The sequence below is a fragment of the Dryobates pubescens genome, chromosome 10 (genome assembly GCF_014839835.1).
Source record: "Dryobates pubescens isolate bDryPub1 chromosome 10, bDryPub1.pri, whole genome shotgun sequence".
Lineage (NCBI taxonomy): Eukaryota > Metazoa > Chordata > Aves > Piciformes > Picidae > Dryobates > Dryobates pubescens.
The window spans coordinates 13,981,753-13,994,258 of record NC_071621.1 but is presented as its reverse complement, the minus strand read 5'-3'; the positions used below and the strand labels follow the sequence as shown (position 1 = coordinate 13,994,258).

At 46.7% G+C, this 12,506-nt stretch overlaps 1 protein-coding gene across 1 annotated transcript in view; it reads right to left on the bottom strand.

Annotated features, from left to right (window-relative positions):
• GUCY2F (guanylate cyclase 2F, retinal) overlaps nt 1-12,506 on the bottom strand; it is an 84,332-nt gene that overhangs the window by 32,454 nt on the left and 39,372 nt on the right. Inside the window, exons 12-14 of the mRNA XM_009906949.2 lie at nt 11,403-11,566; nt 9,729-9,921; nt 9,369-9,543 (exon numbers count right to left, since the gene is read on the bottom strand). Of these exons, the coding sequence (XP_009905251.2) occupies nt 9,369-9,543; nt 9,729-9,921; nt 11,403-11,566 (532 nt within the window). The remainder of the gene's footprint in view (nt 1-9,368; nt 9,544-9,728; nt 9,922-11,402; nt 11,567-12,506) is intronic.

Here is a 12,506-nt window from a genome sequence, read left to right as displayed (position 1 = left end):
TGCACCCCAAGAGACACAAAGGCACATCACTGGCTCATAGTGAACTTGTCCACCACCTCTCCCATATCCTTCTCTGTATAGCTGCTTTCCAGCAGGTCAACCCTTAACCTGTACTAGTGCAGGGTGGTTTTCCTCCCCAGGTATAGGACTCTACACTTGCCCCTGTTGAACTTCATGATGTTCTGCTCCACCCAACTCTCCAGTCTGTCCAGGTTGTACATCAGCAGTTAAGTTTTTCACAATAGAAAAATTCCTAGGTGAAAATGTTGTTAAAAAAAAAATCAAATCAAATAATAATATCAACAACAAAAGCAACCACCACCACCACCACCTCATTTAGACATGGCTATTTACTTGCTTTAGGACAACGGAATTTTACTAAGATTTCTCACATTCCTAGTTAGAAAAAGTGGTAGAATAGAATAGAATAGAATAGCATAGCACAGCATAGCATAGCATAGCATAGCATAGCATAGAATAGAATAGAATAGAATAGAATAGAATAGACCAGACCAAGTGGGAAGAGACCTTCAAGATCATTGTGTCCAACCCATCATCCAACGCCACCTAAGCAAGTAACCCATGGCACCAAGCACCCTATCAAGTCTCCTCCTGAACACCTCAAATGATGGTGACTCCACCACTTCCCTGGGCAGCCCATTCCAATGGGCAATCACTCTCGCTGTGTAGAACTTCTTCCTAACCTCCAGCCTAAACCTCCTCTGGTGCAGCTTGAGACTGCGTCCGCTTGTTCTGGTGCTGGTTGCCTGGGGGAAGAGACCAATCCCCACCTGGCTACAACCTCCCTTCAGGTAGTTGTAGAGAGCAATAAGGTCACCCCTGAGTCTCCTCCTCTCCAGGCTAAGCAACCCCAGCTTCCTCAGCCTCTCCTCAGGGCTGTGTTCCAAACCCCTCACCAACTTCATTGCCCTTCTCTGGATATGTTCCACCAAGTCAACCTCCTTCCTAAACTGAGGGGCCCAGAACTGGACACAGGACTCAAGGTGTGGCCTGACCAGTGCAGTGTACAGGGGCACAATGACCTCCCTGCTCCTGCTGGCCACACTGTTCCTGATGCAGGCCAGGATGCCATTGGCCCTCTTAGCTGCCTGGGCACACTGCAGGCTCATGTTCGGCCTACCATCGACCAGCACCCCCAGGTCCCTCTCTGCCTGGCTGCTCTCCAGCCACTCTGACCCCAGCCTGTAGCTCTGCATGGGGTTGTTGTGGCCAATGTGCAGAACCCGGCACTTGGATGTGTTCAATCTCATGCCCTTGGACTCTGCCCATCTGTCCAGCCTGTTGAGGTCCTTCTGCAGAGCCTCTCTACCCTCCAGCAGATCAACTTCTGCCCCCAGCTTGGAGTTGTCCACTTCATCTAGTTCTCAGATACATCCTAAAGACAGTGAAACTCTTGTACAGCTTGTACCTGTGGGGAGCTTTGCAAGAACCCTTCTTCCTGTGACCTCTGAAAAATCAAAGTAGGAGGATTTCCATCTAATTTGCAGAGAATGCAAAGTGGAAGTGAGAGAGATTTTAACTCCTGGCTGATGAAAGATAGCCATCTTTAATCTTATTTAAAGATTAAGGAGAGAAAAAAAAAAGAGGGGGATAAATGTTTTATACCAAAACTGTTGTAAGGACTCAAAGACCTTCTCTGAGTCACACACAACATGCAGGGACTGCTGGAGATCAGGAGAACCTCATTTAATGTCGGGGTGGGTTTTTTTACTGGCAGTATGTTGTGCAGCTTTGGGTAATACACTGCTCCTCAGAATGTCTTCTAACTTAATTTTCATCCTTTTCAATAATCATGAATTTGGTTCAAGCTCCTCAGGAAAGGAGATGTATATACCAGAGGAAGTTATTTGGGGGTTTAGTTTATGGGTGCTTTAATAGAACAACTGTAAAGGCACTGTTCACAGAATCACAGAAACATTCAGGTTAGAAAAGACTCTTAGGATCACCAAGGCCAACCCAGAACCCCACTCTTCAAGGGTCACCCCTAAACTATAGCCCCAAGCACCACATCCAAACCACCTTGAAACACATCCAGAATTGCTTACTGAACCACCTCCCTGCCCAGCACATTCCAGTGCCTGACCACTCTTGCTGGGAAATTTTTTTTCCCAATATCCAGTCTAAATCTACCCTGCCACAGCTTGAGGCCATTTCATCTTGTTCTATCACCAATTACCTGTCAGAAGAGACCAGCAGCAGCCTCTCCACAATGTCCTTTCAGATAGTTGTAGACAGCAATGAGGTCTCCCCTCAGCCTCCTTCTCTCCAAACTAACCATCCCCAACTCCTTAGTTGCTCTTCATCGGATTTATTCTCCAGGCTCTTCACAGCTTCCTTGCCCTCCTCTGCACTGGCTCCAGCACCTCCACATCTCTCCTGTATTGAGGTGCCCAAAACTAGACACAATACTCAAGGTACTCATCAGAGCTGAGTACCAGGGGACAATCCCCTCCCTGCTCCTGCTGGACACAGCATTTCTAATCCCATCCAGGATGCCATTGGCTTTCTTGGCCACCTGGGCACTGCTTGCTCATATTCAGCTGCTTGTTAATTATCATCCCCAGGTCCCTTTCTGCCAGCAGCTTTCCAGCCACACTGCCCCAAGCCTGTAGTGTTGCTTGGGGTTGTTGTGACCCAAGTGTAGGACCTGGCATTTGGCCTTGTCAAAGCTCATCCTGTTAATGCTGGCCATGGATCTAATCTATCCAAGTCCCTCTGTAGAGCCTCCCTACCCTGGTGCAGATCAACACTCCTACCCAACTTGGTGTCATCTGCAAACTTACTGCTGACACACTCTGTGTCTTCACCAGGCTCATCAATAAAGATGTTAAACAGTGCCCTGAGGAGCACCACTTGTGACCGGCCGCCAGCTGGATTTAATTCCATTGACCACCACTCCTTGGGCCTGTTTGCCCAACCAGTGCTTTATCCAGCAGAGTGTGTGCTCATTCGAGCCACCAGCAGCCAGTTTGTCCACAAGAATCCTGTGGGGAACAGTGTCAAAGGCTTTTTGAAAGTTTAGGTAAACAATGTCAACAATATCCACGGCCTATCCACAGTGCCACTGTTGGCACTCCTGGGTCAAGAACATTGCCTCTATCTACCAGGTCCTTAATGTGTGCTCACTAATGTGACACATGCGTGCAAAAAGGGCTGTGTTGGAGACTTTTAAATTCATGTTTCAAGAGGAACTTTCCCTGAGAAAATACAGCATCACTTCTCTTCATCTTGTGATGATGACATGACAGTGCCACTCAAACCTCAGTAAGGATCAAAGCTCCTTCTGTAATAAGTGTTACAAAGACACCAAAAAAAGTGATTCTGGGCAAAAAATGAGGAGGGGTTGAGTCTTTTTTAAGAAGCACAAATAGAAGAAGATGAACACCTCTGTAGTTGGTGGAATCTAAGTCAACACAGTCAACTAAGCTGTTAAAGCCTTTCCACTCCTGCCCCTGAGCATCTACCCAGAGTACACTTCTATGTTCACCAGATCCCCACTGACCACAAACTGAGAGCAGATCACAGAATCACACAGAATCACAGAATGTCAGAGGCTGGAAGGGACCTCAAAAGATCATCCAATCCAATCCCCCTGCCAGAGCAGGATCACCTAGAGCAGATCACACAGGAACTCATCCAGGTCAGTCTTGAATATCTCAAGAGAAGGAGACTCCACAGCCCCCCTGGGCAGCCTCTTCCAGGGTTCTGACACCCTCACAGTGAAATAATTCTTCCTCCTGCTATGCCTCCACTTCCACCATTGCCTCTTGTCCTGACATTGGGCATCACCCTGCAGAGCCTGGCTCCATCCTCTTGGCACTCACCATTCACATATTTATAAACATTAATGAGGTTTCTCTGCTTCCTCTTCAGGCTCCTCTGCTCCAAACTAAAGAGCCCTCAGCTGCCTCAGTCTCTCCTCATAAGGAAGATTTCCTTCATCATTTTTGTGGCTCTGTGCTGGACTCATTCAAGCAGTTCCCTGAGGTCCTTCTTGAACTGAGGGGCCCAGAACTGGTTGCAATATTCCAGATGTGGCCTCAGCAGGGCAGTCTAGAGGGGAAGGAGAACCTCTCTTGACCTACTAACCACAGCCCTTCTAACCCACCCCAGGATGCCATTTGCCTTCTTGGCCACAAGAGCACATTGCTGGCTTATGGTCAGCCTCCCATCCACCAGGACCCCCTGGTCCTTTTACCTGCTCTCCAGCAGGTCAGTCCCCAACATGTACTGGTACACGGGGTTGTTGTCACCCAACACTCCTGGAAACATTTCCATATTGATGCCTAAATTTAGGTTTCCTACTCAGTGCAATCTTTAAGAAGGACATCGAGACACTTGAACATGTCCAGAGAAGGGCAACGAGGCTGGGGAGAGGCCTTGAGCACAACCCTGTGAGGAGAGTCTGAGGGAGCTGGGATTGTTTAGCCTGGAGAAGAGAAGGATCAGGGGTGACCTCATTGCCCTCTACAACTACCTGAAAGGTGGTTGTAGCCAGGAAGGGGTTGGTCTCTTCTCCCAGGCAACCAGCACCAGAACAAGGGGACACAGTCTCAAGCTGCGCCAGGGGAGGTTTAGACTCGAGGTGAGGAAAAAGTTCTTCACTGAGCGAGTCATTCATCATTGGAATGTGCTGCCCAGGGAGGTGGTGGAGTCACCATCCCTGGAGGTGTTCAAGGGGAGATTGGATGTGGCACTTGGTGCCATGGTCTGGTTGTGAGGTCTGTTGGGACGGGTTGGACTTGATGATCCTTGGGGTCTCTTCCAACCTTGGTTATACTGTGATACTGTGATCTTCCTACAGTTTCTGCAAAGCTCACAACCTAAGATAAGCAAGATTTTTAGGGTGAACTGCTGTCTTTCTAGAGTAGAATCACAGAATCATAGAATGGTCTGGGTTGGAAAGGAACTCCAAAGGTCATCCAGTCCAACCCCTTTTGCAGTAAGCAGAGGCATCCTCAGCTAGATCAGGCTGCCCAGAGTACTGCTTTTGCTCCTGTTCTCCTGATGCAGTTGAAGATGTCCCTGCTGACTGCAGCAGGTCAGACTAGATGACCTTTAAAGGTCCCTCCCAAGCCAACCCATTGTATGATTTCTCTTGCCAAAAGTTCTGAGTTCAACCAACTCTACAGTGTAAGCATTCCCAAAGGATGTCGCCATGTTGAAGGCATCCAGAAGTTAATTTGCTTGCTGCCTTCTCTGCCTGTGTGTGTTCCCCAGTGTCTAGACAGCTTCAACATGGAGCTGACAAAACCTCCCAGCAATAAATCTCCCACAGTAACAAGTTTCAGAGGAAAGCAGATGAGAACACCATGGCCGCGTTGTTTAATTACATAGGCTCATTGGTTTGTTTTGGGATGGCTTTCTGCCATGGCTTGCAGGGTCACTTAATGAGCTGTGCTGCTTAGGACTCTGCAATGAACATCAGTGCTGCCACAGAGGTTAATGAGCTTGATTGAGGTGCAGGGCTCCCTGCAAGAGAGCCTGACCAACACACAGATCTTCTTCAGCCTCCATGGAAAAGGTTATCTTCACACCACCACTCCCCTGACTGTCCAGCTCCAGCCCAGACATGGTCAGCATAGAATCAGCTGAATCAGCTGAATTTTTCTGGATGTGCAGTCAAGAGGAGGAGAGCCAAGATTCCAGAGTGCATTTTAAGCAGGGGAGGAACTGCAGACCAAACACTGGTCTTCCTGTCCTCTTTGCCTTACCCAGATGATGGGCATGGGCCAGCAAAAGTTCCCAGAGGTTCAGGTCTGCACTGGGGTTGGAAGGATGTAGGCAGCAAATGTTCAAATGGTGTTTACTGCTTTTTCAGAGAAGGGATCATGAGTTCTTCTTGTCACCAGTTTCCAGAGAGCAGCTGACCTGAAAAACTGGTGGTCACACCCATCCTTCATCCTCTCCAAGACAGTGAAAATGCTAGCCAGGGTCTCTTTTCCTCCAGGCTCTTCTTGATGCTTTCATAAAGCTGGTGATTCCCTCTTCATGCTGCTCTCCTCAGGAGAAACAGGGTCGAGGGTTAATCAAACTCTGCTGTCAGCTCGGTGGCTCAGCGAGCTGCTTTGCTTTTCTGGCTGCTCTCATGACAGTATGACATTGCCAGATCTGTGCAAAACAAGGTCTGGCTTCTGCTGCTTTAGAAAAAAGACACCAATTCCTCCCCCTGTTCCTCTCACACCCTACCCAACAGCTCATAGCAACACTACTTTCCAGATACTCAGAGTTCATAAAAACAAGAGCAAAATTAACATCCCTTTCCCCCCCACACACATCACCTAGGGATAGATTTTTGGCTGAGTGCATGGAAGATGCATTGCAGAACTACTATCAACAGTCACCAGCAGTAGTTGTATGCCTAATTCTCCTCTTCCCATGCTGCTGATTCTCCAGAGACTCCTGCTCTGGGGAAGAGAAGCTGAGGCTGCGATCTCATCTGATTTCTGACAGAGTATAAAATCCCACAGTGCTCCTACAATCATTCCTTAACACTTTAGACTTCTGAGAAGGGTCACCTAAACCCCCTGAACTGCAAAGAAAACAGTAGGGAGATGAGTTTTCAGACACAGCCAGTTGAACATGAACTAGCAGCGTGCCCAGGTGACCAAGAAGATCACCAGCATCCTGATCTGGATCAGCAATAGTGTGGCAGCAGGAGTAGGGAAATAACTGTCCTCCTGTACTCAGCACTTGTGGGGCCATACCTTTGGTAGAGGGTTCAGTTTTGGGTCCCTCACAACAAGAAGGACACTGAGGTGCTGGAATATGTCCAGAGAAGGGCAACAGAGCTGGTGAAGGCTCTGGAATACCGGTCTCATGAGAAGCAGCTGAGAGAAATGGTAGTGTTTAGCCTGGAGAAAAGGAGGCTCAGGGGAGACCTTCTCAATCTCTACAACTCCCTGAAGGAAGACTGGAGCCAGGGAGTTGGAGCTAGAGGAAATGGGCTTAAGTTGCACCAGGGAAGGTTTAGATTGGATGTTAGAAGGAAATTCTTCACTGAAAGGGTTCTCAATCATTGGAAGAGGTTCCCTAGGGAGATGGTTGAATCCCTGCTGGTGTTCGAAGATGCAGAGATGTGGTGCTGAGGGACATGGTTTAGCACCAAACTTGGTAGAGTTAGATCGTGGTTGGACTCAATAATCTTAAAGGTCATTTCCAACTAAAATGATTCTATGATTCTATAACCCCCAAAGAAGAACTTCTATGGTCTAGGAGATATGAAATATTGATTTTAGGTCTGCTCAAGTCACAGCTCTGTTCTTGGCATATTCTGGATGACATTTTTCTTTTTCTCTGCTCTTGTTTCCTGATGTGTACAACAAGAGGAGGACACTGACTTCTGTAAAACATTAATGCACCAAAAGTGTGGGCATTGTCAGGTGGGCAGGAGAATGAAACTCCCCTGCACTAGTGGGACAGACTCATGGGCAATTTTATTCACTGGCTCCCCACAGTGGGCAGCATCTGGTACTTTAGAGGAAGAGGCAACGAGTCTGGGGATGAATGGACATCTGAAGGTGTTTAAAAGACATTTGGATGAGTAGCTTAGGTATAGGGAGCTCTTAGAATCACATAACATTTGAGTCAAAAGGGACCTTAAGGATCATCTAGTTCTACTCCCCTGCCATCGAGTTGCTCAAGGCCTTGTCCAGCTTGACCTTGAACACCTCCAGGGAGGAAGCAGTCACAAACTGCCTGGGCAACTCATTCCAGTGTCTCACCACCATTACCATTCCTGCACAGTAATAAGACAAGGAACAACAGGTTCAAACTTGAACATAGAAGGTTTTACCTCAACACAAGAAGGAATGTCTTTACAGCGAGGGTGACAGAGAACTGGAACAGGCTGCCCAGAGAGGTTGTGGAGTCTCCTTCTCTGGAGACTTTCAAAACTCAACCTGGATGGATTCCTGTGTGAATTACCCTGGGTGACCCTGCTTTGACAGGGGGGTTGGAGGTCCCTTCCAACCTCTTATATACTGTGATACTATGATACTCTGATACTGTGATACTTTATGGTTGCACTCAGTGATCTCAAGGTCTTTTCCAACCAGGCAGTTCTATTGTTCTATGAAAACATTATGAATGTTATAAAATCATGAAAGTCCACATGTCTTATAAAAACACTTGATTGCATGACAGCAGCAGATGTCTTCTCCTCCATTTAAAATCCTGGTCATATTCTTGCTTATGTGACTGCAGTCCTGTGGGGATTTTTTGTTTTGTTTGGTAGGTTAATTATACTTTGTATTAAAATTAACTTCCCATTTTCTTTTTAACTAAGCCTTTTTTGTTGTTGTTGGTCTTCCTTGAACAGATGATGAATTCTACATCAGAGAGAGCTGGCTTTCTTTATAACATCCTTTTTTTCTCACATATTCTCCCTGTTATGTCCTACCTGCGAAAAATCTCATCCGAACTTTTCACTCTTCCACTCTATTTTCCTGTTTTTCTGTGCTTTTTCATTTCAGAACAGCATTACAAAGGCATCACTGAATGCCTCCATATCACACCAGTGAAGATCCTGTGGCACATCAAAGAGACACCCTTACAACAAAACCCTTGTGACTAACATGTCTGATGTAGCTTCTGACTGTGACAGAATAATTTCTCCCCTAAATGACACTGAACCATTTCCCTCCTCAGGGTTTGTGCTTCCATTTGAATGACCTTGTTACTATGGTAGATTTTGAAGCATCTTCTGAAGGTGTGTGTTTTGGGGCAGGCATGGAGAAAGCATTCAAATACAACTGCAAAGGAGTTCTTTGATGTTCAGGTAGCAGGGAAATGATTGTGCCCCTGTACTCAGCACTGGTGAGGACTCACCTCAAATACTGGGTTCAGCTTTTGCTCCCTCACTACAAGGAGGACACTGAGGTGCTGGAGCATGTCCAGATCAAGCAACAAAGCTGGTGAAGGGTCTGGAAAACAGGTCTGGTGAAGAATGGCTGAGGAAACTGGGGTTGTTTAGTCTGGGAGAGGCTAAGAGACCTTACTGCTCTCTACAAGTCCCTGAAAGGAGGTTACAGTGAGGTGAGGGTTGGCCTCTTCTCCATAGTGTCAAATGATAGGACAAGAGGGCTTAAGTTGCACCAAGAAAGGTGTAGATTTGATAGTAGAAAATACTTCTTTACTGAAAGGGTGGTCAGACATTGGTCAGACTGAAGTGATGGAGTCACCATTACTGCAGGTGTTAAAAATCTTCTGAACAAGGCACTTGAGGACATGGCTTAATGGTCATGGTGGTGTTAGGTCGACTGTTGGACTCAATGGCCTTGGAGGTCTTTTTTGACCCAAAGAGTTCTGCTATTCTACATCAGGCACAGGCAAGTGGCACTGCCTACCTGTGTGCAGCCCAATTCGTATCCTGAGGGGGATGTCTGGCATGTGTCTCATCTTGAATGTTCCCACTGAGCTGAGGATGTCCAAGGACATGTTGGCTATCTCAGCCGCATGCTTGTTTCCGTTCCTTTTTGGGAGCCCCGAGGCAACCATGTAGGCATCACCAATTGTCTCCACCTAGCAAATACCTTTATGTTAAAACTAAATAAACCTGTTTTTACCAAAAAAACCCCCAACAAATCAACAAACAAAAAACCCAAACCAAACCCAACCAAAAACCAGTTGGAAAAGAGATGTAGAATCAAATGACAAGAGTGCTTGACTCATGGACAGTTTGATCATCATGCCCAGGTGCTCCTCACCTTATAAACGTCATGGTTTCCAAGGACAGCATCAAAGAGTGTGTAAAGGTCATTCAGAAGGTCGACTACTTCAATGGGTTCACTGAGGGCTGAAATGGTGGTGAAGCCCACAATGTCACTGAAGTAGATGGTCACCTGGTCAAAATACTCTGGCTCCACAGTGCCACCAGTCTTGAGGGCTTCTGCCACTGATCTGATAATAAGGATGCAAGCAAAGATGTCAGGGCACAAACCCTTTTGCAGTACATGGTCATGAGCTCACAGACTCCTCATGGAATCATAGAATTGTAATGGTTGGAAGGGACCTCAAGGATCAGCTAGTTCCAACCCCCCTGCCACAACCAGGGACACCTTACACCAGATCAGGTTGCTCACAGCCCCATCCAGCCTGGCCTTAAAAACCTCCAGGGATGAGGCTTCCACCACCTCCCTGGGCAACCTGTGCCAGTCTCTCACCACCCTCATGGGGAAGAACTTCTGCCTAACACCCAATCTAAAACTACCCATTTCTAGTTTTGTTCCATTTCCCCTAGTCCTATCACTACCTGACACCCTAAAAAGTCCCTCCCCAGCTTTCTTGTAGGACCCTTTAAATATCGGAAGGCCACAATAAGGTCTCCTTGGAGCCTTCTCTTCTCCAGACTGAGTAGCCCCAACTCTCTCAGTCTGTCCTCATAGGACAGGAGCTCCAGCCCTCTGATCATCCTTGTGGCCCTTCTCTGGACACATTCCAGCACTTCCAGGTCTTTCTTGTTACAGGGGCTCCAGAACTAGACACAGTACACCAGGTGGAGTCTCACAAGAGTAGAGGGGGAGAATCACCTCCCTCGACCCGCTGGCTATGCTTTTGATACAGCTCAGGATGTCATTTGGGTTTCTGGGCTGCAAGTGCACACTCTTGTCCTACTGTATTCAGAAGATCTTCCAGTAAATAGGAGGATCTACATGGCCCTAACAAGCATTGGTGAAAGTTTCTTCTTGTGATTGGAAGGTGCTTGTCAACGTTGGAGGTCAGCTCTACAGTCCTGCTCACTTCTTGTAGCGGTGTGATGGTTTAATCCACCCACACCAACAAAAACTCAGCTAGGCACAGTCAGAGAAGCCAATGAAGGTGTATTTTACAAGCAACAATGAAATGCAATGAATATATACAACATATAGAGTATTTGCAGTATTATACAAGAATCTACAGAAAAGAAAACAAACACAGAAATCCTCCTCCTCAGAGGATCCCACCTCGGTTTCCCTCCGCCCTCTCTCCCTCCCCTCTAGTTAATTAGGAGAAAAAGAGGAAAGGAAGAAATTGTTAAGGGAATTTTTAGTTAGGCTCAAAAGCTTCATTAGAGAAAAACTAGTATGCTTATCTCAAAGTCTGCAGATAAGAGGTCTCCCTCTCTGTCCAGAACAGCACCACGTGAGCAGCAAGAGCCAGAGTGCCGGAGTGAGTGAGAGAAAAGAGTGTGAGAGAGATTTGCTATGGTACGTCTCACATCTGACCACCACATTTGTTTAGAATTAACCTTTGGTTTCCTTTTTTACACCCAAACATTCAGCTAGAGAATGTTGCATCTATCCTTTCTTAAAGGCACAGCCTAAACTGTCACACTTCTGGGGGACAGTGTTGTCCAATCTAGCAAAGAGAGGTGTGTTTACCATCTAAGTAGCAGTACTTACGGGGGGAGCATTTGTGACAGGAGCTTTTCTGTCTTCTGTTTTTCAATCTCTAGCTGCTCTGTCCGTTCCCTGATTAAATCTTCCAGGTTGCTGGAATACTGCTCGAGCATCCTGAGCATTGAGTCAATGATATTGCTCTTTTTCTCTTTGTTGATGGTTTTAAACTGGGAAAGCAAACTGGAGAGTTAGTTCTCTATCCTTATGACTCTAGGTTTGGAAAGGAATAAAATGCAAACACTTTAATGTGACAGTGCTAAAGGTTGGCTCTCTCAGTGGCAACAGCTCAGCAATATAGGAAAACTGCAAACTAGAGGGTGAATTTGCATCAATTGCTGCAGAAGCTGCTCAGAAGCATGTTGCTTCTCTTTGAACTTTTAGTGAGGTTTAAGTGAAACACCACTTTCCATGAGATGACAACATGTATGAGTTGTTATGGAGTCCTATCGTAGAATCATTTTGGTTAGAAAACACCACAAAGATCATCAACTCTGGCTGTTAACCCAGAACTGCCAGGCTACCACTAATCTATGCTCCTCAGCACCACACCTACATGGCCTTGAGATCCCTTCAGAGATGGTGACTCTGCCACTTCCCTAGGCAGCCTGTTGCAGGGTTTGACAAGCCTTTTGGGGAAGACATTTTTCCTAAAACCCAACCTAAACCTTCCCTGGTGCAACCTGAAGCTGTTTCTCTCATCCTACCACTTGTTATTAGGGAGAACAGACAGACTCCCACATCACTACAGCCTTCCTTCAGGTAGTTGTAGAGTTTGAGGTCTCCCCTTGGTGTCCTTTTCTTAAGGCTGGACAACCACACTTACTCAGCCACTTCTGGTAAGACTTGTTCTCTAGGCTCATCACCACCTTCATTCTCCTTCTCTGGATACACTCCAGCACCTCAATGTCCTTCTTGTAGTAAGAGCCACAAAACTGAACCCAGTCTTAAAGGTGAGCCCTCACTTGGCTGAGTACAGGGGGACAATCATTCTAACCACTTCCCTAGGCCTGTGAGCCACATTATTGCTGATTCAGCAATAATGAAGGATGTTGTTGGCAATCTGGGCACACCACTAGCTCATGTTCAGACAGTTATTGACTAACACTC